This window comes from Ixodes scapularis, unplaced genomic scaffold (assembly GCF_016920785.2).
Source record: "Ixodes scapularis isolate PalLabHiFi unplaced genomic scaffold, ASM1692078v2 PGA_scaffold1__304_contigs__length_218370807, whole genome shotgun sequence".
NCBI lineage: Eukaryota > Metazoa > Arthropoda > Arachnida > Ixodida > Ixodidae > Ixodes > Ixodes scapularis.
Window position 1 is genome coordinate 58,512,147 of NW_024609846.1, and position 22,972 is coordinate 58,535,118.

General features: G+C 47.1%; 2 protein-coding genes across 2 annotated transcripts in view; one reads left to right on the forward strand and one right to left on the reverse strand.

Moving 5' to 3' along the window:
• Window positions 1–7,380: 7,380 nt before the first annotated feature.
• LOC8027400 (uncharacterized protein T19C3.4-like) lies at window positions 7,381–8,511 on the forward strand. The gene has a single exon (XM_029983666.4). The coding sequence runs from the start codon at window positions 7,453–7,455 to the stop codon at window positions 8,218–8,220; it is 768 nt and encodes a 255-aa protein (XP_029839526.2). The 5' UTR covers window positions 7,381–7,452; the 3' UTR covers window positions 8,221–8,511.
• An 86-nt stretch (window positions 8,512–8,597) lies between these two features.
• The window catches only part of LOC8027396 (glycosyltransferase 8 domain-containing protein 1), a 40,608-nt gene continuing 26,233 nt past the window's right edge, over window positions 8,598–22,972 (reverse strand). Inside the window, exons 7-8 of the mRNA XM_042290752.1 lie at window positions 16,262–16,362; window positions 8,598–14,972 (exon numbers count right to left, since the gene is read on the reverse strand). Of these exons, the coding sequence (XP_042146686.1) occupies window positions 14,731–14,972; window positions 16,262–16,362 (343 nt within the window). The 3' untranslated portion in view covers window positions 8,598–14,730. The remainder of the gene's footprint in view (window positions 14,973–16,261; window positions 16,363–22,972) is intronic.

A 22,972-nucleotide genomic window follows, 5' to 3' on the forward strand; every position in this document is an offset into this window, starting at 1 on the left:
CTGCTGAAGACAGATTCGACCGCTGTTAAAGCTTTTTCTCCGAACGTCTCCTTGTGCATGAGCACAAAACCGCCTTCTTTGTCAGCTGGCATAAGTGTCAGTGAGTGTTCTTTGAGGTATGCTTCTACTCTCTTGATAGGCAGAGGTGTAGCTGAAGGCTTGTAACGAACGAGCATGTCCACTCCCTCGGAGGTGCATCGATCTAACTCGGTCTCTGGAGCTCGTCGCGACACTTGCCTAATGATGGAGAGTAGCTCCGGTGCCGTCTTCTTGGGTTCCACTGCAAACTTGGGGCCCAAGCTTAGAACGTGCTTCACAGAACTTGGTAAATCAATGTCCCCTAACGTGTGTACTGGGTTACTTGAAGCCGTTTCTTTCTTGGGTCGGGTGGTCCGGAGATGCCTTAACCTCGCGTTTTTGTTTCCTTTTATTCCTATTACTTCACCTTATCATTACCATAACAGGTCAGGTTATTACCATTTTAGATTCTACTGCGTCCTTCTTCCCAGCATTGGCATTTGTGAAGAGGCTCGTCAACGTCCCTTTCAGTGGCTTGGTATGTTGGTAAGACAAGAGAAAGTCAGCAATGGCGGCTGTAATCTGGCGCGTGTCTAAAGCGTCTATGCATTCAAGGATCTATTTCAACATAGATGCAAACGAAACCGAAGGCACGAGAGCTGTGGTTTCATGGCAAGCACTGACGTCACACCAACTGTCATTGTGGTGGCCTTGTAATGTTTGCCACGTAAACTGTACGGTCGCTTTTTTACAGCGGAGCTGTCAAGGGCTAGTTTCCTCAGTTTCGAGTCCGTGGACAAATAAATCTCGACACAACCTTCTGGACAGCTACCGCCATCTATAAACGACGGCGGCAACCAGGCAACTGGATTGCAACCAGACAACTGGCTTGCCGAATGTCTGGTTGCCGCCGTCGATCATAGATGGCGGCACATAGTGTTCTTCCTTCTTCACCAAAATGGGAAAAAAAAACTAAAAGCTATTTTTTTGCAAGAGGAAGTAGAGTGCACAGAGGCATGGTGCAAAAAACGTATACGTGCAAGCCACGTGAAGCGATAAATCTGCCGAACTTGCGTCTTTTTGCCTTCTGAGCTACGCGACTAGGTGGTTCCCGTTTCGACCCCCATTCAACCTTCCCGTTTGTACCGTCCCGTTTCGACCCGGCTCAAAACGACCTTCTCCTTTCACCCTCTCCCATTTCGCCCTATCCCAAAACAACCTTCCCGTTTCGGCCATCGTTTGTTATCAGTTAGGTAAGTTCGTTTGTATTGTTCGTTAACAGTTGATTAGGTTTAAGTGTCCAATGTCTGCCCTCCTTGCTGACCTTACTTCTCCCTCTCCCGAAACAACCTTGAAGAGATGGCACCGCAAGATAAACACAGTGTCAGGGAGGGCTCACCCGAAGATTTATAGCTTCATCGATTTGATCAAACGGGATGAGGCTTTGGCAATGGTATCTTTGCAGCAGCTTGCAAAGAGTGGTGCCGTGCGGACCAGGGGTCACAAGTGGGTCAGCAAGGACCGCAAACAATCAGAACTGGAGTGTCGCCTTTCTGATGGCACGATTTCCCTGTTCGACTTTCTCAACAAGGCGAAGGCATTTTCTGGTCTGTGATGTTTCCCTGTGTGCGCGAGTGTCCAGTGTCCGAAATTGTGAAAGAAAAGAAAGTCACGATAATAGAGAGTTTTAGTAGATCGTTCCCATGACTCCGATAACGATACCCGATACACCGCCACCGCCTCCCTTGTGCATGCATAGTATCGTTATCGGGGCTATCGGAGGTATCGGAACGATCTACTAAAACTCTCTAATACGCCTGTCACCCTGACTGATTTATCGCTCTCCAAAATATGAACATCACTAATATGAGGTTTTAGAATAACGTACGCAAGCACTTTGGATCCCCTAAAAATAGCGTCGTGATGGCGACGCTATTTTTTTAGCTTACTCACTGTGCTTGTGTATGCAAGACTTCATTATTTTACGTAGCGCGAACAAGCGATCGGCAATGATGCTATTTATCTTATATAATCAAAAGGCTGGCATAAAAATTATTATTGTCTGGAAGTGCTCATCTGAGCCAGTACCCTATTATAAGCCCTAAAATTTGGCGCCTGCTAATACCGGTTCGAAGTAAAATTAAAAAAAAAAAAAAGCGACAAGGTCGTCTTTGCTGTAACGGTGTCACAGAGTGTACATAGACCGTATCGCGGTTGCCCGCTAAAAAAATCCTCTTGAAAAAAAAAAAAAAAAAAAGAAGCAAAAATATTTTAAGTGGTTGAAGTAAGAATAATATATTACTTCGAAGCTTGCTTGAAAAAGGTACATAGTAGAGAGTTTTAGTAGATCGTTCCCATACCTCCGATGGCCCCGATAACGATACTATGCATGCGCAAGGGAGGCGGTGGCGGAGTATCGGGTATCGTTAACGGAGTCATGGGAACGATCTACTAAAACTTACTATTTTTAGAATACATTGGCATGCAATAATATTTCAGAACATATATTCTTAAGCAGAAAAGGTGCGCAGACCAGGGTTAGAACGATTCGACTTTTCGCGAAGAGGTTGTGATGCGCAGGATCTTATACAAATGGGTTGAAAATGGACGGGCTCAAACGCAAAGGGTCTTTCGAGTATCGGTTGAAACGGGACGGATTCAAATGAGAAGGGCATTTCGGGAGTGGGACGAAACGGGACGGGTTCAAACGGGAAGGTCGTTTTGAGAATGGGTCGAAACGGGACGGATTCAAACGGGAAGGGGTTGTTTCGGCGACACCGTAGAATCCAAGAGCTAAATTGGATGACCACATTCACGGTTGTCACGGGATCATCATTAACGCCCGCCTTGGTTCACGCTCGTACCGAATGTGAAAAACATGACATTTCTAAACAGATAATTAAATGCAATATGGCCCGAGCTCTCATGTTAAATAAAAACCACAGCGTTTTTTTTTTTTTTTTTGCAAATATAAGATGGGTAAGAAAATGGCCGAGATTTGAAGCGGCCGATAGAAGCCTGGGAAGCCAAACCAGCGCTGTGAGCTAAAGTGGCTGGATAAAAATCATGTTTGGCGTTTTTAGCGTTTCTTACAAGAACCAACATCCACAAGCGCACCACGAGACCACGAGCGAGAGCCGCACCAGTTTCCTTTCAGAGGTCGTTCCATGGCCGCTCATTTTAGGGCTGCGCCGCCATTTGCTTCCAAGTGTCGCATCAGGCACGGGCTCGTGCAATGGCGTACCTGATTATTTCATGACGCTTGCAAGACATACAAACATATCAAGGTGCTTTACTGAGGGCGTGTGACACTTCGGTGTGACCTAAAGTCATTGGATGTTGGGCACCGTGATCTTGGGAAAGCAGCGCCAAGCTCACCGTATAGTCGCCATTTTGGTCCGTGAAATGAGCAATTTCTCCCTGACCCCTCCGTTCTTGGTGAGCCGATCTAAATTCGCTGGTGACGGGTAGCTTTATGGAGACGTTTCTTGTATACCGAGATTTTGCTATCCACACACCGGCGAAACAAGCGTACATCTTCGTACCACCACCACATGCTGTGTCGGTGCTTGTAGGCAGGGCCGTAACCAGGGGGGGGGAGGGAGGGGGGTCAGGGGGTTCTGACCCCCCCCCCCCCCCCCCGAAATTTTTTTCTGGGTACGGCCCTGGTCGGTGCACTGGCAGCCAGCCGATTTTAATCTTCACCTCTGCGCATGCGCAGTGGCGCCGGTCGGCTACCAGGTACCAAACCGGGACCGGTTCTCCGGTTTGCTGTAACTCTCTATTGTATGCCACCGATGCACATGATTCATAGGCGAAAACAAGACAGTAGACACTTTCAAAATGGCCGCCGTTGTCCCCGCACTCCCCCCCCCCCCCCCCCCCGAAATATTTTTCTGGGTACGGCCCTGCTTGGAGGCACTGAATAATAATTTTTTACAGTTTGGAAATACGCAGGGAGAACAATATATGTGTAAGAGATCCGTGGAAGTGGGCATGATTGATAAGTTGATTGTATACACACCACAGCAGAACTTGCTGCGATATGGCTCGCGCTCTCCGAGTTAATAACACTTTCGGAAAATGAAAAAGTGGCTATTTTCACGGACTCGAAAGGAGCCTTACGACAGCTCCAAAACTTGAGAAGGGGAACTCCTTTGGCAAGATCCATTGTTCAACTCGTACACCACATGGCTAAAGAAGTATCAATCATCTACCGTATTTACTCGCATATTGGTCGATACGTCGTATAGGTCGACCCCCTAACTTCGGGACCCCCGAAAAAAAAAAAAAAGTTGAAAAATATAATACCGGGATTCGCGTATTGGTCGACCCCCCAGTTTTGATGAGGCGATTTTTGAAAAACAGGTCGACCTATACGCGAGTAAATACGGTACTTTCAGTGGATCCCTTCGCATGTGGGTATACATGGAAATGAAAGAGCAGATGCCCTTGCAAATGAAGCCCACAATAATGTATCCCAAGTAATAGAAATACATCCATACAACAACTATTGAATCATAATCCATAATGAAGCACAAACTAATCACCCCCACCCAGGAACGGCTTCTGGACTACCTCCTCCAACCATTCCAAAAAACAAATTCCCGAGACCGCAACAATCGTTGCTACATAGACTACGAGTCAACTGTGCAAACACCTACTCTCGTCTACATCTCATGAGACAAGCGTCTAGCCCAAACTGTCCCGCATGTGATGAAAGAGAAGATCTGGACCACATCTTTTGGACATGCCCACAAAACGCCAATTCAAGAAACGTCCTGAAAAAATCTATTGCGAACGGCAGTAACCAGGATACCCGAAGTCTTCTTTTTCCCGCAGGACCACAAGCACTAAGGGTGCAAACATTCAAAGTCATCCTTCTTTTCCTCCAAGAGACTGGCCTCTCAACACGCCTCTAGGCTGTACTGACGGGCGTCAACCATCCTCCTCCTCTTAACCACTCTTGGTTTCCCTTTCCCCAAGCGGAACGAGAAAGCTGACCCCGCTATTGGGAGACTAACCTCTCGTTCCGCATTACCCCCTTTTCTTTTGCTCAATAAACTCACTCGCTCACAGTGCCAAAGACTCTTATATCGGCGAGGAACGCATCCAGTACGATGATGCTCCGTGTCCATGGTGATCTTGGCGCGACTGGTATAGAACGACCCTCTGGAAACATCGAAGATTGGAGTAGCCGGCGCCATTTCAAGGCTGCCAAATTCTCCATAGCACCATTTATTTTCTTCTTCTTCTTCTTCGAAGATTGGAATGAACCAAGATGGCGATTTCCATGGCAATCGCCTTGCGAGGTTTTGGTCGTCTGCATGTTAGTATATGTTTGTGTTCGGTTAGCAGGTAGGGAAGGCAATGGCGCTACTTTCCCTGGATCCAGTGACTTTAGTGAGACGGGACACGCCGAGTGCGAGGTTACGTGGCACGTTCTTGCCGTTAGATTGGCTGCGAAGGTAATCGCATCGGCCGCGGTCACTATAAAATTGAAAGCTCGTCGCGCGACAGCGAGACACAGCACGTGGCCATGGCATCACGGTGGCTTTAATCACTGGGCCATCCATGCGTCGCCTCTCATTGATCCTACTTTTTGTGTGGTGCAGCAGACAGAAATCTAAAGCCTGGTTCAGACATGAATTGAATATGGTCAGCTGAACAATTACAAATTAGAAGAAACCGTGAGAGGAAATACATACACACCGCTGTTTGTTGCGTTTGACTGCGTTTGACTGCGTTGCGGCTGCGAGACACCAGGACATCATATCGCGTGCCAAGCTGATTCCTCGAACTGGACTCCACGCTTCATACGAAGCACAGATGTGCCGGTGATTCGCTTTCGGTTCTCGACGCAACACAGTCAAACGTACTCAAACGCAAGTGTCTGAACCGGCCTTAACGCAAACGATTCTCCGACAAAACTGCAGAACTGATCTTTGCGGTATCAAGCAGAAGACTCGTGCCGTGAGTCGCCGTACGTGCAAGCTCGTGAAAACAGCAGCAACATCAAATGCGCTGGCTTGGGGCCAGTCGCGTAGCCAGCTAGGATTTTGATTCGGAGGGGGGAGGGGGAAGGGGGGGCTCGCTTCCCTTCCCGGAATTTAAGCAGGCACGTAGCCAAAAGGGGGGGGGGGGGGGGGGAGGGCTTGGGCCCCATGCCCCTCCCCCCCCCCCCCCCCCCCCCCCCCCCCCCCCGGCTACGTGCCTGCTTTGGGCATTTGGTACTGATGTCTCCATCTCGCTGAACCGATTGAAAATAAATCTAGCGAAAACGGCCTTATCAAATTTATAGTTACGAGTACGTACTGCCATTCGTTTTGTTACTTTTATCATCTAAATGACTTCCATTTAAAAATCGCCTCAAAATGCGCTTACAACAGTCAAACTGGGCATATTTCTGGATTTTATTAAATATTGACGAAAAGGCAAACAGCGCACAATAAACGGGGACTAGAAGGAAGTGCAAACAGGACAAGCGCTGTGCTGTTTGCATTTCTTCTAGTCCCCATTTATTGTGCGCCGTTTACCTTTTCGTCAGTATGAACCAACTAACCCACATCGCCACCCTTTATTAAATATCTCCAGCGCTCAGGGAAATATCCGAGGGTCGTACGACCTTCAATATATCTTGATAATGAACCTAAAAAAAAAAAAGAAAATAATAATCAACACTCTGGTGCATTACTGAAACGCAGGTTTGTGTGGCAAAATATGTCCATTGGTGACATGGGGAAAATGGCGGCCCACGATGCTCACGGATATATGGAGTGAATGGCGTGAGCTACTGGGAACGAACCCAATTTTTTTTATTGAAATCTTCATCAATAATAAATTTTAATAAGGCAACGGCAAGTTCGGAGTGAAAATTTGGCATCTGGTCCGGACCGTCCGGACTGCAGCATTGAGCATTCGGCGATGAGTAGTTCCGGAATCGCTTTGTACTGGTTTGGATTTTCTGCAGTTGTTCATGGCCTCAGCTTTCTCCTTTTGCTGTTTTTGTACCCCGTTCCGCGCTGATTACCTTTGGCATTTTCGAAATTTTGTGAGTGGCTCGTAAGCCTTTTTGTCTCTCGTTCTTTATGTCGCCGTATTTCTGCTTTCCAAAAAAGGGTTCCTGGCCGCTTCCATTTTCAGTGTTCGTGCGTATGGCGCGCAATTTGCTCGCTTTCTGAAGCGACGAACATGCGCGTGCTGGGCTGAGGATTGGAATGGTGTATAAACAGCCCACACCGGTTGGAGAAGTCGAACAGTGGCAAGAAAAAAATTACCAGATTTAAAAGTTTCGGCGAATTATAGGTAGAATGAAGAACGCTCCATTTTATTTTAACGATGTTCCGAATTCTCTCGCGCGCCTTGCGCAACCCCCCAAGCTCGAGCGCTCCTCGAGCCCAGGCGTGCCAGAGGACGACGACGCAGACAAGGAGGATGGAGTTCGAGGACGAAGCGCGTGGCTCCCTCGCCAGCAGGCACCGACCCGAGCAGCAGCAGCAGCCTGCCCCGAACCCCCGCTGCGAAGGCGTTCGGAACCCACCAGGATCCGGCAGAGAGAGTAGCCCCATGCTGTGGCTACTGCTGCTGCTGATGAGCCTGCTGTCCAACACCTTCGGCCGCCTCGTGCTGCTGGCTGTGGGCGCCCTGCACCCGGCCTACGCGTCCTGCAAGGCGGTCCGCTCCCGCAACCCGCGCGAGTACGTCCGATGGATGATGTACTGGATCGTCCTGGCCGGGCTGCTCAGTGTCGAGCCCCTGGCAGACATGATGTTCGCCTGCTGCCTGCCGCTCTACGCCGAGCTCAAAGTGCTCCTCGTGGTTTGGCTCCAGTCGCCGACCACCAAGGGCGCCAGCCTCATCTTCCGTAAGTTGGTCTTGCCGCAGTTCGTGCTGCGGGAGCACGAGATCGACGCCCACCTGTCCAAGCTCAAGGTGCGCGCCTCCCGGCTGGGTACGTCTTCGGCCAAATACATGACCAATGTGGTGATGCACTCGGTGTTCAGCCACATCCGCCAGAACTGCAGCGCGGTGGACCTGATGCCGTGCGACATGAAGCTGAACTTTGACGCGATCACAGAGACCTCGTCGTCGAGCGAGGACAAGTCCGAACTGGCACTAGGTGACCCGGGCAAGCACAGGAGGCTCAAACCGGACGAAGATTCCAAGAAGGAGGCGGCCAAGGCCGGCCTCAACTTGATCTGAAACAGCGCTTTCTCGTCGAAATTTAGGCGACGGGGAAGGGTGGGGGAATTAATGATAACGACAGGGTAAAGAGCAACACTAAAGTGCAAAATGGACTGTTCCAATTCATTCTTCGTCCAAAAAGGTGGTCAAGCGAGCGCGATTCAATAGGACTTGAGGGACAAAATTACTGGACCTGGAAGGTCAGGGTAGCTGCAAAAACTAGACCTTTTGACAAATAGCTCTTGCTCTAGTTTAAGGTGTGTCGATATGACACAGACTTGCTACAAGCCATGTGGTTGATAGTCGGGACCTGCAATGTTGAACATTTATAAAATTTATGCAACACTTCTTATTTAGAAACAAAGAAGCTTATAATTAAAACAGGCCATGTATGCACGTAAAAAGTTTATTTCCATCAACTCGTTTCAAGTTCATTAAAATTCACCTTCTAAAAATTAATGTACAGATCTGAACTGTGAAAAGAGACCTAATTAACGTACATGGATAACGAAGCAGGGCATACAATTTTACAAAGCATTTAAATGTGAGAACTGCCAAACTAAATGATTCTTATTTTTTCTTTTTTTTTTGCTTGATTAGGAACGGTTACAGCAGAGCTTCTTTTTCTCTTGCCTAATGAATGCCCAAACAGAGCTAAAGGACCGTTACTATTGCTGCACTGTTCGTTTCAAGTTCCAACAATCGGTGGCAAATTTCAGGCAAGCAAATGTTATTTCCACAAATGTTTTTCTCACCTTCGTACAAAGAGATATGTGTACAAAAAATAAAAAGTTCCACCAACCACTGCTCTATAAACATGGTTCTCAGATATTGGATTGTTCTCCCCCTTGACAGAGTCTTCGGCAAATCATCACAAGCACGCACATTACGCAGTAGACTGACAGCAAATGCACAAATACAGAGAGCATATATGTTCATCACAGAACCCCAAATTTACAACATAGCACGATAAATATAAAAACAATAAATATTGTTTAAAAAAGCCAACCACAAACTGCTTCACGGCCCAGATTTCAAAGTTGCACCTATATTCCATCTGAGTTTTGCATGCAGCACTCAACAGCAAAGGCAGAAAAGGGCAGCATAGCAAAATGCATTGTTTGCACAAACACTCACGAGAGAACAAGCATTTTCAAAAGCCACACGCTCGCGTCTCTGCCTCCTATAATCCCCAGTATTACGCAGAACCCTTGAGATGATGGAGATTCTGATGAAGCTGTATAGTGGCATCAGCACCTACCTGACAATGCCACGAGCTTGCTAATATATAAATATATACATAAATATAATCATTGTACAGTTCACTTGCTTGAAGGGTATTTAAGACTAGCTAGAGGGAGTTGAAACAAATGTCAATCAGAGAAAATGGTTTACGTACTTTGTCCACCTGCTCAAACAAGTGAACATGAAAATCCTGGTATGCACAACCAAGAGCGGTTTGCCGTGATTGAAACAAATAGCTTTGCAGCAAACAGGTCCTATTCCACTGCCAAACAGCAGTGAAAAAAAAAAAAAAAATGGTGCATGGATTTCAGAAAGAATAAACAGTTGCTGAGAAAAAACAAAGGTAAGAAGGAAGAGATTTTGCTTCCAATTTCACTCTCTTTGAAAAGAAAAAAAATAAAACAAGGTGAGAATTTTTGTGCGGAGGAAAACAAAGCAAAACGTTTAGAACAAATCTATAGATGGTATAAATAAGAAGGTAGCAAAAATGCTACGATAATCTGGTACCACAGTACAGACCCAATCATACTGAACTGGAGAAAATGCTAAGCCCACTCTTGTCATACTTTGGCCAATTTCCATGCGCATGTACAGGCTCTTGCGGTAGCGTCGGGTTATGTCCATGTCCCATTAAAGTACATATATTTTCGATTCACATAAATATAGGTATGGTTATGTATGAATTTTGTTCTGCATTAAAATTCACTCCCCTGCCCCAGTAGAGTGTAATGGGGACTGCACATGAATGGTAAAATCTTTAAAATGACAAGAATAAAAAACAAAAATCACCCGTGTTAAAAAGTCAGATCAACACAACCAAAGAATACAGTTGTAGAAAATACTGTCTCAATGATTTTAAAATTCTACTGACAAGAAAAAACCTCAACAGCAAAATTTCATTCCTACAATGGCGATTTTCTCGGCCAGACAACCCAGAACTAACGGAGGACACCTTGGTACTAAAACTGCGTGGGGGTAACACTCGCAACAAAGTGGGCAAAACGTTTAACTGCCAAAGAAAAAGTAAGCCTTTACCTCTTTTTTTTAAAAAGCATCACATAGCAAGCATAGATTCATGCCTGCGCACGTGCCAACCCTCAAGATTAGGCAGTTTCAAAATCTAGCAAACTGCTTGAGGCATCCAGTGTCCAATTTTGTCGAAAGTTTTCAATAGATTAGGAGGGATTTGGCTTGGCATTTTACGGTGTTACCTCTGGGAAAAGAAATTTGAGGTGCCCTGATATGAGAAGAGAGGGAAGCTGGCAAAGAGCCAACCCAAGTTTGCTAAATAATAAAAAAGAAAATTCTAAAATTTTTATAGTTAAAAAAGTATGATGCTGACAAAAGTCCCAGCTTAATATCTAGTAGCTATGAATATAACCCCCTATAATGGGGGTCATATAAACAAAGTGTCAGAGACTCCGTACAACTCTCATGCAACAAGCGTCTAACCACGTTCTGAAGATCCACGAGTGTTTACGCCCGACCTTGCTCGGAAAAGAAGCCTCGCACCTTTTTTAGAGCAACACAAAAGGCGGAGACGTCGTCGTTTCCGGTGGCCCGGGTGGGGGTAACACTGCTTGCACACAAAGTCACACGCACATTTTCACTCGAAATAAATGCACACACAGTCTACAAACTCATTTCTACTCAACCCCACGGCTGGAACTGCAGTAGCACCAACGTCACCCATTAGCACCGGAGCCTCAATCCTGAATACAAAACAATCACAACGCAGAGATCTCCTCGTAGCAGCACTCTCACACAAACTCTGCATGCAACTTCCTACTCGGTGTACGTACCGCCCGCATTCTCTTTCGTAACCTCCTTACGTCTTGCAGCACACTTCCATTACAGCTCTAAAAAGTGGCGACCCTCTGGTCACGACCAAAAGATCCGTTCCTGCAGGACCGACAAGCAACTTCCCTGTTGCAGAACATGCACAAGCTGAACTCGCTGCACAAATACGAGGTAGAAGGAAAGGAGTGAAGTGCGCAGCGAGCATGTGCACTGCAACACCATTAGTTCAATGCAAACACTATGTCGTAGAGTGGTCCCATATGTCTTCCAAAGTCTGTAGAGACCACACACTGGAGGTTAGAGAGCCGGTGTTTACGTGCACCACAGCAAAAGTCGATTTAAAGAGCAAGGACCTAGAGCAATATCTCGAGAGATAGCCCACCTAAAATCAATAGCAAATCGGATGAAAACAAGGGGTGAACTAACTTTCGGTGTGTCATAAAAAGAAGTAGAAAAAATGCTAGTTTTAGATTTTATGGCCCTCAAAACTTGTGATCGCAGGATGGAGCAAGGAACCAAAGATGACTGTCCTTCTCAGTCGGCAATGTTTGCTTATCTCCCGCTGTCGTTTAATAACACTGTTTTTGTCGATGTCAACATTGGCAAGGGCCCTGCAATTAGTAGACGTGGGCTATCTTTCGGTGTTCCGGAAAAAAATAGCAAATTATGCCAAAAATAGGGGGCGGGCTATATTTTGGGGGTAAGGCATCTCTAGGGATATTACTTTACATTTGAATAGACCGATCTCACCAAGCGTTCCACGCATGCGTGACGCCGCCATAACTGTAGTTCATAGGACGCAGACGCCAGTTCACGAGACAGCTCATGCCACCTCCTGCTCTGCTCGCGCAGAGCTCCAGCGGGGTTGTCGCGCGTGCAGAAAGACTACAGCTGCCACGATGCATGGCGGCAGCGGTGGCGTACTCAAACTAGCTGGTGAGATCGGTCTATTGGAAATTGAAAAAACAAGTGTTGGGCCAAAAACATTGTTTGAGATTTTGCTTCAGACCAACAACCGGTTTTGCTTTCTAGCAAACTTTTACAAGTAATGCCAGCTGCTAAATTAGAAACGTTGCTCATTATATCTGGAAAGACCGCCTGATTTTCTCATTTCTCGTTTTCCAATTTTTTATGACATTTAATTATAAATGGGTTTAGAGACCTTAGCAGGGAGAGCACCTTTTGAAATTGCAGAAAATTCAAAAGAGACTATGAAATTGTCTGGAGCAGTATACTAGTATTATCGTATACCACAGGGGCTCTACATTTGGTACATTTGCATGGATTGGTAAGCCATAAGTAGTTACTAACCAATTAGTTGTCAGAAGTGTGGAAAGTCAAGTTATGTCTGCACAAATTCCTATACCGACATTGCAACATGTATTAACATTATAGTAGTTTGATTCTTGGCTGTTCGTTTCAACACAGAAAAATGGGACTGACTGGTTGTTGAGTGTTTGCATTAAACATGGCTGTAATCCACACATAACCACGAAGAGGAAGCCGAAAAGGGATTGGCATGCAGAAATCATGCATGTTGCACTGCCTAGAATGTGTGGGCTATAAATATTTGCTCTTCTTTTTATAAGCTTTAAAGACTTGCCTGCATCCCTAAGAAACCAGCCAACATGTCCCACAAACAAAGCCTCCTTGAAATGAAAAAAAGAAATGCAGTTTTGCATTATTAGTAGCAGCAGCCTTATTATGGAAAATTTGTAGTCCAATTTGGTGCTGACTGGCGTGCTATTACTCACAGTTCATAGTTTGTGCACAAGTAGTACGAAAAGAAAATGAAGTACATAGTGGACAACACTGATCATTAAAACCTATCTGCTCTTGAACAGAAAAATATGCACATGTGCCACATGGCTGAACTTCAGCTGTTAGTGAGAATGACCATTACCAGTACCTCTCAGACAAAACCTCGCCCGCGTACATTCCGTCGGATGAAAAAGAAGACTCAATTTGGCCTTTTTCTTAGGTTCACCGTGCTGCCTAGCACAGAAACAACATAAGAAATATTTCGAAAGTCACAGCTATTGTAATACCCTACGCACATTCTGAGCACTTACCATCTCTAATTGAAACGCTCATAAATCATGAGAAAACAGACCCCGACCGGTGGCGTGGCAGACAGCATCATCCACCAGATTCGTCTACAATATCCCATCACCTGAAGATTTACTTTAGAACATCTTTTGCGGGCTTTGCGCCACAAAACGACAGTCTTTCGATTCCGCTCGGTATTGCCGGTAAACTCCCCTCGTAGGAGAACTACAATGTCAGACACAAAAAGGTGCCTCTTCCCGGATGAGAAAGAGACGCCTCAGCGACGCATCAAATTTTTAGCTCGCACGCAATACCGGAGCTTGTGCTCGGCTTAAACGTCCTCGAAAGCGGGCGTCCTAACCGAACACGCTTGACAAACTTTCCGGCCCGCGAGATGAACCTCGAGCTGACGATGGTCGCTCCGATCGTCGCAACTGTGGTGCCCAGAGCGCATATCCGACCGGTGTGCCCAGCGTCCATCCCGCTCGTGCATCCAAGGTAGACCCAAGGTGGTAATTAATGATGTCGCAAGAGCTGGTGCACCAAGCTGTTGGACGTTGCAATCCGGGCGGTTCGTCGTAGAATTTGGGCGAGACGGGCGAGCAAACGCGAGTGTCGCCGTCATAGCAATGTCCCAATTACCGCATATCACCACATATAATTCGTCCTTTTCAGAAATGGGTACCGTATTTTCCAAACTATAGTCTCCAAAAACCAAGTTCAGCTGAAAAAAAAAAAAAAAAAAAGGTTTTTTTTAAGCCATTCATAGTGCCTAATCAAAAACGTAAAAAAATATATGTAGCACACGTTTACAAATGCCTGCTGTATTAGTTCACAAAGGAGCCTGCATCGTACGCAAATCACCATTAATATAATCTGCTATTCGTGAAATTCTTCACGTCCTGTCACAGTGAACGATCTAGAAAAATACGAAACCTCATAGTCTGCACTTGTAGATGGTCCGCACCAGGTAAAATTTCATCTTTTAAACGTGTAGAGTCGGCAGGCCATACACCGAAAAAAAAAACCGGCATCTCAAAAATGGCTATAAATACAAAAACAAAAAGTATAAACAAAAAAAAAAAAAAAAACACACAAAGAAACTTTTTTTGTTGGTTAGAATTAGAGGAGGGAGGGGGGGGGGAGTTTAGGCCTATATTTCAAGTCAATCTTTACGTGGCAACATACAATAGTCACCGCAGACGCTTTTGTGAACCGTGGAGCCGAGAACGAGCCGCAACGGAACTGGCGTCCGGGACTGCAACGGGCGACGGCGCGCCGCTTCTGCTAAGTTGTCGAGCAAAAATCGAAGGACCATGTTCGAGGACACGGCCGACAAGCCGGCTGGAGATGCGCCCCTGGGCACCAACATGACCCCGAACGCGGACGGCACAAACGAAATGGGAATTGGGGAGGGACGTCCCGCGTCGGGACTCAGACCGAGCCATTGACGGGCCGCCGTGCCAGCTGCCTGACGGAAGGGCCCTCGGTCGTGCCGCGCCGGTGCTTGGACTTGGAGGCCGGCCTAAAGCGCCCCGTGGGATCCGGCACGAAGTAGCGGTGCCAGATGTCGGCGTAAGGGGACCTGGAGCTCCAGGGCTTGAAGCGCCCTGACCAGTGCAGCAGCTTGGCGGAGCTCACAAACAGACGAGAGTACTGCGTCCCCGCCGTCACCCCTGCGAGTCCCGAACGACCCACCCCCACATTTGTCCTTCCTTTCCGCGGAACCTTTCGATAGGTCGGAAGATCAATCGGCATTTTTGGGGGGTTATTTTTCAACGAATTCGGGTGTGTTTTCTCTGGATTTTATTTTTGTGTTTACCTTAATATCCCGAGAGATGTCCCACCACTGAAAGGTAACTTACCCGCTATTTTTGGCACGGTTTGCTATTTTTCTCAAAACACCGAAAGATAGCCCGTTTCTAGTAATTGCAGGGCCTTGTCCATTAGCAACCTTGGCAGAAACAGTGTTACTCAGCTACGGCGGGATATAAGCAAACATTGCTGACTGGGAAGGACAGCTGTCCTTGGTTCTTCGCCGCCGCCGCCGCCGCCCCCGCCCCCCGCCTCACTCCACCGTCCCCCGCAATCGCAAGTTTCGCAGGTCCCAAAATCTAAAACTAGCATTTTTTTTAGCTCACTCCTTAATTTCACTTGATTTGCTTTCAATTTTAGGTGGGCTATATCTCGTGATATTACGGTACAATAGTTGTGATGTTCCACATCTTTGTGTCTACATACCCCAGTCTTCAAATCAAACCTTGGCCCTCTGACGTCACTGTACCCTCTGTGCAAGGAGTGGATGATGAACTTCAGTCTTTGTGTCTACAGACTATAGGAAGTATTTGCTGGCAGCCATATCTGTGTGCGCGGCTAATGAGTACATGCTGACGGCGAGCTTCCGCAGTTCTTTTGCAACATGCATTCCGCATCATTGAGATTGCCAGTCTTAGCGGGCTATTAATGTGAGCTTGTTTTGAGCATGCGCTCTAAGCATCGCCTTCAAACATGGCATCCAGTGAATACCCCCTGTGTACCCTACTTTCCAATCAGAGCTTGGCAGTGTAATATTCTGCCTTTGTATCTACACAGTACAGTTAGATTTCGTTAATAGGAACTTTGTTAATAAGAATATCCTGCTATACAGATAACAGTTTCGGGATGAACTGGTTAAAGACATGCGTCTTTGTCTGTTGGCGGGAACGGAAATGTCTATATCGGCAAAACATTACTATATGTCCTTACATCAGAGCCCGGTTCTGTGACATCAGTCTGCCCTCTGTCCAAGAAGAAGACAAACTTGTTTGCCGCATAGCTTTGTTTTTGGTTGTTTTCGAGAGAACGACAGCCACGACCGAGTTTATGCTAAAATTGACTGCACAGCAAGGCAGGGACTATTCAACAGTTTGCAAACATACAGAGTTACCATCTCCTGACAGCAGGTGATAGACAACTCACAACTCACCCAAGTTCCTCACGTGCCACTGGGGGTCAAGAGTCGCTGTCTTGTTGTGCAGCGCTAGAAGCAGCGCTGGTACTGGCCCCTCCTGCTTGAACAGCTTCTCCCTGAGCGAGAAATAGGCAGAGAAGTTGGTCCCGGCCGGTTAACCATCGGAACACACAAAACCCATGCTTGCTACAGCTTGTGGTACTGGAAAAGGCAGAAGACGAAGACAAAGACTTAGCCATAGCCTACTGAGTGCCAACCACGGGTGCAATGGCATACCTAGGGTGTGGCATAGGGAGGAAGCACACGTCTTAAGCGCCGGGCCCTCAAGTACTCGAAAAGGTTGCCCTGAGTTAGGATTGGACAAAGAGCACCGCGGGCCGAAAGCTCTCTGCCCAAGTGGCTACAAGTGGCCTGCTAGAGGGTAGTGCAGAATGCCCTTATCGTGCCGAAATTTTAAATTAATACTCTCCAACTTGGGGCCTCCATGAGCCAGGACAGACCTTGTGATCCCGCTCTTTGGAGTGTAGAGCAAGAGGCGAGAAGAAACCAAGCAAATTGACTTTAACGACGTTGTTGATCAATTCACTTCAGCGGAAGCAAGGAAAGTTATATTGTAGCTTATTGCAGTGCCATGATGTATTATTTCCGCTTCATATTTTTTCTCTTAATAAAAAAATGTGTCTAATAAAACCTCAGAAACCTAAACTTTTCCGCTTATGTCTATTACTTTATCTAGACGCTTAACGGTAAACATGCCCACTTTGCTTTTTACCTTCTGTGTGGTTCGAAGTTATTTAGAACTAATATAGTTTTATATGTCTAATTTTTTTATATTGCCACAAAATAAGAATACCAGACGAGCACTAGGAGCTGGTTTGAGAGGAACTTATCATGTTTGGCATCTTCCTTCCACATGTATTCAGTGCAATGCAATAAAATGTATGTCCCAAGAGCCAGTCCTTTTTCATGGACACGCGCAATTTTACACAAAATAATGATTATAATTATCATCATCACCAGAGGTGCAAATAAGCTACGGTACTTGCCCTGGGGGCCACCAGCCCTATGTACGCCACAGCATAGGTGCATGAGGCACTGATTTCTATGACAATTGCTGGATCACGCTTCTCGCTCCCGTGAGTGAAGCCATTGGACGGCCATCTTGTTCATAGACAAATTGTAGTTTTGCTAGCGTTACAGAGGCTGGCGGGAGCGTGCTGAAGACACATTTTCCACACGCCATTTGCCGAAGAAAATTGTTAAGACCCTGTGTAAACGTTGAGACTTGCCGTTGAGAATACATGGAAATCTTTACGAAAGCGCAGTGCCGCAGAAAAAAAGGCACAACTCGTCAAAAGCAAGTTTCGCCGGTGTCGCGACGCGGCGTGTTGCGGCGTCCTTGGCACGCTGAAGTGCTGCATCTCTGTGCCTTCGCACGCTTGGATACCGATCAAGAATCGATTCCGCAGCCAAGTTTCGAAGGCGTGCCGCGCTTAGGTGTCTTTGCATCATATATCGGCCACGAAGTTCTGAATCATCCAGCTGTTCTGGCGAGTTGCTATCAATAAAGGGGTTGAAAACAATCTGTATGGTTGCTCTTATGCACTATTAATATTAACCATGGCTATGTTCCAAATCTACTCTAATGGATCACATGGCAGCACAAATAGAGCAACACTGTGGAGCAAGGATGGTTTTTGAAGGCAAAAGTACAAGACGGCGAGATTGAAAATCTTTGAAGCACGGCCCATACGGTCGTGTGCAATCTGTTGACCAATCACAATTAGGCGAGCATCACTCAAACTTGATGTCACATGCAATTCTTGATAATGAGCCAAACCACTGATTAGTGATGAGCTATTGGGCTGTATTCTGTAAACCGCCTAACGACGAAAAAAAAAAAAAGACGTACCTTCCCCTTCCCTTTCTTCCGTTGCCACTTTACGCTGGATCAAGCTCGTTACTGGACTGCGAGTGTCGCAAGTTACAGATACAGTCGTCGAAGTAAAACGCTGCTCCAGAGGCACATATGGCTCCACGCACATTGCACTCGCAAAACACGTCCACTCAAATCTTGATCGGTATCCAAGCATGAGAAGCCACAGAGAAGCAGCACTTTGACGTGCCAAGGAAGATTTAATCATGCCGCGAGGCCGACGAAACTTGTTTTCGAAGAGTTGCACCTTTTTCCTGCGGCACTGCGCTTTCGTCAAATTTTCCACGTCTTTTCAACGACAAGTCTCAATGATGTGGGAGCCGAGGGTGAAAGACGAGGCAGAGGGCACGTGACAGGCGGTCGGCGGAGAAGTCACGAGCTAGCGCGAGATAGTGCGGGCTGAACGAGGCTGGAGCTGGGCAGAAACGACGGAGCCGGGCTGCCTGGCCTGGCCTATGGCGAACCCCGGGGCGGTCCACCAGCGAGGTTTGGAGACAGACCGGTGGAAACGGCAAGCCGTGGCCATCCAGCGGGGTGGTTCTGCAGCGAGACTCAGGCAGTGATAGCCCGGGACAGCCACCCTACGCAGCGCTGGCGTGGGAAGGACGATCCGCAGGCCTGGACACGGACTCCGACTGTGAGCGACGGGCGACAACAAGGGCCAGCGTGCCTGGACTGCCAGCTCTCGACGACGGGGGACCGGGAGGTACAGTAAACCCGTTCGCTGTCTTCCTGTTGTTATGTTACTCCCTGAGTGACGAGCGAAACGCATACCGATCAGGCAGCGATTATTAGTAGAGGGACCTTTATAGAGAAACCCACAACGATTATACAGGGTCTTAGAAATCTTCTTCGGCGAATGATGACAAACGAGTAGAAAACGTGTCTTCAGCATACTGCAGCCAGTCTCTGTAACACTGGCAAAACCGCAATTTGGCCGTCCAATGACTGCACTCGCGCTGCAGCGACCAAGCGAGGAAGCGCGATCCAGCAATTGCCATAGAGATCAGTGGCGTGAGCCATGCTCAATGTTCGACTCCTGGCAGTCAGTGCCGGAACATGAAACACAATCAAACAAAGCAATGGCATGTAGGAATTCTTTTTGTAACCTTTTATTGACGAGATATACAGAAATTGCTTAAAACTCTTTTTTTTAAGATATTAATGTTTAACAAGATCAAATTAAAGAACAGAGCTGAAATAAAAAAAAAGAATTGTGAGGTACATTTGCAAGTTATGGCTTTGTTGCGTGTAGGAAACACCCAGCAAAAGGCCGAAGGTGGCTCCCTTGCGTAGCCTCTTTGGATCACTATAAAATGTCAATAATATCTGCACATACAATAACCTCAAGTAAAATGGTCGCATATTGTAAAATAGTAGGGGCAAGAGAAAAACACTTATCCATGTTTTTTGCTGTTTCGCCGTTCTTGGTTGCCGTGTATTTGCGCGCCAAGCTTTTTTCTTGTAGTCAACTGTTTGCATATTGTTTTACTAGATGGCGCTGTAGTTTCGACCTTAACAGAGCCGTATATTGAGAGTTTGGCCATACAATGGTTTGAATAGGTGAGCATCTCGGGGCCAACCACAGGCCGTGAAACAGCCCCTTGAAGTGATCATGAGCTCTAAAGATGCGACTCGACTAATTTAAGCCGTTTTAGCGTCACTCGAGTAAAAAGGTATAACTCTTGGTGACTGAAAACTTGGCGCATGTGAGGTTTTCGTTGTGTCTATATTTAACGGTATAATAAACGAAACTGCAGTCCAAACCGGAACTGCCTTGCTAGAAACAGCGTCTCAGCTTAGCCTGGGAGAAAGAAAGCACTGCCAAAGCCAGCGCATGAGCCCAGCGGGACCGTCTGAACTTGAGCCGAGCAAACCGCGTCTCGAGACACTTGCATGCCCCACCCTTTGCACTGTTTTAATAATAATAATAAAAATAAGATCTTCATTTGGCTCTGGAGTTGCTCACTGGGGTCGAAACAGGCTCCAAGGGGTAGCCCAGTCAAAGCAGAAAGCTGCCACCTCCGAGGTGCTGAGGCCCAGGGTAAGACTGAGGCACCGCCGACGCCCAGTGTGGCATCCTCTCAACGTCCTCGTCTTCCTGTTGTCTTTCAGCCAGTCTCAGCTGAGACGCTGCTCTAGCAAGCCGGCCGAGAGAAAACTGTCACCGAGATGATGAGATTGAATGCTTCTATTTCACGTTTTAAATGTTGTTTCCAATACAGTCAAACCTCGATATATCGAACACGGATATATAGAATTATTGCCTATATCAAACACTTTCTATATCACGCGGAAAATCGCATGCATGTTTTATTTTTTATTTCGAACGGGGTCGGTCATAAAATGAATATATCGAACTCTGCCACCCCAAACAGCCCGCGCTCTTTTGACAGGCGGCGAGCTTTCCCGCAACACCCTCAAAGATAGCGGTGCCGCAATGGGCGTTTCCGACGACCTACACGCACGCCGCTGCCTGGATAGTTCGGCGCAACGTCAACGACGCACTGCATTTGCCGCACCGACTCCTCTTCCTCGGTATTATTGGTAGTGCTACGCGTGTGATCGTAGTTCTTTCGTGTGTCGTGTTGCCTTGCGTGAGTAATGGCTCCAAACGCTGAAAAAACGGACGTCCCTGACATTTCCTGCAAAACTGGAAGCTATCCAGCGGGTTGAGAATGGAGAAAAAAAGTCAAGCGTTGCCGAAGCTTTAGGCCTACCAAGAAGCACTTTGAGTACTCTACTGAAAAACAAGAGTGACATAAAGGCCAAGGCAGAACAGAACCAGCACTCAGGCGCGCGGCGTGTACACAAAGCTGCCTATGAAGATGTTGAGAAGTCGCTGCACAAATGGTTCATCGACGCAAGGGCCCGGAATATTCCTAGGCTGTATCCGGACCGAGCAGAAGGCCAAGAACTTTGCATTCATTTTTAACGCCAAGAACTTCAATGCCGGTAGCGGTTGGCTGCAACGTTTTAAGGCCCGCTTTAACATTATTTTAATTCATCCTTCGAGTGCGAGATTTCCCAGCTCCCGCAAGCTGAGCGGCACGGCGGCGCGCCGTAGCAGACGACACGCGGCTGCTCCCACCTCTGCGGTCGGTCGGCGCTTCGCGGAGCGCGACGGCCACGCGCTTTTAACAAGTTTTTGACGCGTTTTTGATGTGATTTAATATATTGAATTCTGACTATATCGAACTATTTCGCCATCACCGCGCTGTTCGATATATCGAGGTTCGACTGTATTGTGACGTCGCAGTCTACTGATTGGTGAACGCTGTCGCACATTTAGTTTACGCCTAACCCCGGGAGGTGTATTCGGCGCTGGTGGCAGCCTTTGCCTTGCCCATTGGCCAAACTCTCCCAATATATGACTCTGGATCTTAAAGGGATACTGAACCGAAATTTTGAGCTCACTAAACAAGGCCAGGAGGGTAGGCGGGAAGCTGCAAAACCAAAAGATATCACTCATACGGCGATATACACTCCGTGCGACGCGACTGGCGCGCCGCCGCGCGGCCGGTACCGAAGGTAGGCAGTGAGAGCCCCAGAGAAAACGAAACCGAAACCACGCTGCGTACGTTGGTACGCATTGAAGTCGGAGCGGTGCGGTTGCGCTGGGTTCACAGCATGAAGTGCTGCCTGTGCTGCGTCATTAAGGGCTTTATTAGTTATGCGTCGTATCTCGTGGGGACAAAGTTTCACATTTTTTCACCTCGCTGATGTTTTGTGGGACAGCGACAACGATGGACCCGTACCATACGACGCGAGAAATTTGGTCTCCCGATCATGTCTGCCACCGTGTCGGCACGGCTGATATATTCTACACTGCCGCTTTACGCTCTGCGTTTGTTTTCGTACCAGTAACGCCTACATTTGTTAGTGCCGATGGGACGAACTGAAATGTCATCCCACACTCGCAGTTATGCAGTGCCAATTTCGTTGGAGGAATGCCCTCCAAAGTAGTTTCGTTCCCATCGTACGTGTCCATGATATTTCCGGACAAGTATGGCACGCAATCTGTACTTCACGAAGAAAGTTTCGAACGGTAAAAAAAAGTAGCAATTATAAATATAAAAGAAAACAACAATGAAACTCGGAATCATAGAGAATCGACGTTTGAGTATGGAAGTTTATGTGGTGTGCTTTCTTGATCAGCCTCCTTTTGGACGTGGAAACGCTGACACCCCGAGTTCTGGAGACAACAATTTTTTTTTTCTCTCGGATTTAAAGCCACCTATTGCAAAGTGGTTCGAACTGGAAGTACCGTCCACTGCCTACCTGTGAAGTGTCCACCTCCTGAGTGGTATTATTTTGACAGCCTTTGACGGTCAAAACCACTTCCCATTTAGTTACGCCGCCCAAACTAAATATCCACCTGGTTTGGCTATGCCAACTCTTTTAGTATAATTAGTGCTGTGTCAAGTTACCGTCATATCAAAGTACCTGTGCGCCGAAAATCAGCCCCTTGCACAACACGTTATTACAAACAGCTGACCGCAAAAGCCCTTGACGGCCAAACCGTGTGTTGGCCGACAACTTTGTTTTCTCGGCTTTGGAACCAGCTTTCGTAAACTTGTTTCAATTGGAAGTATAGTCCGCTAGTCCCTTCCTACCTATAAAGTCTCCACCTCCCACGACCAGTGGTATTCTCTTGACAGCCCTTTCATGGTCAAAACCGGTTCCCATTGAGTTACGCCGCCCAAACCAAATTTCCACCTGGTTTCCCTATGCCACCTTTTTTTGTATAATAAGTGCTGTGTCATGCTACTGTCAAGTCCAAGCACCTG

What these genes read in the sequence shown, in the direction of transcription:
- LOC8027400 (XM_029983666.4), top strand. Translation starts at nt 7,453, where the DNA reads ATGGAGTTCGAGGACGAAGCGCGTGGCTCCCTCGCCAGCAGGCACCGA.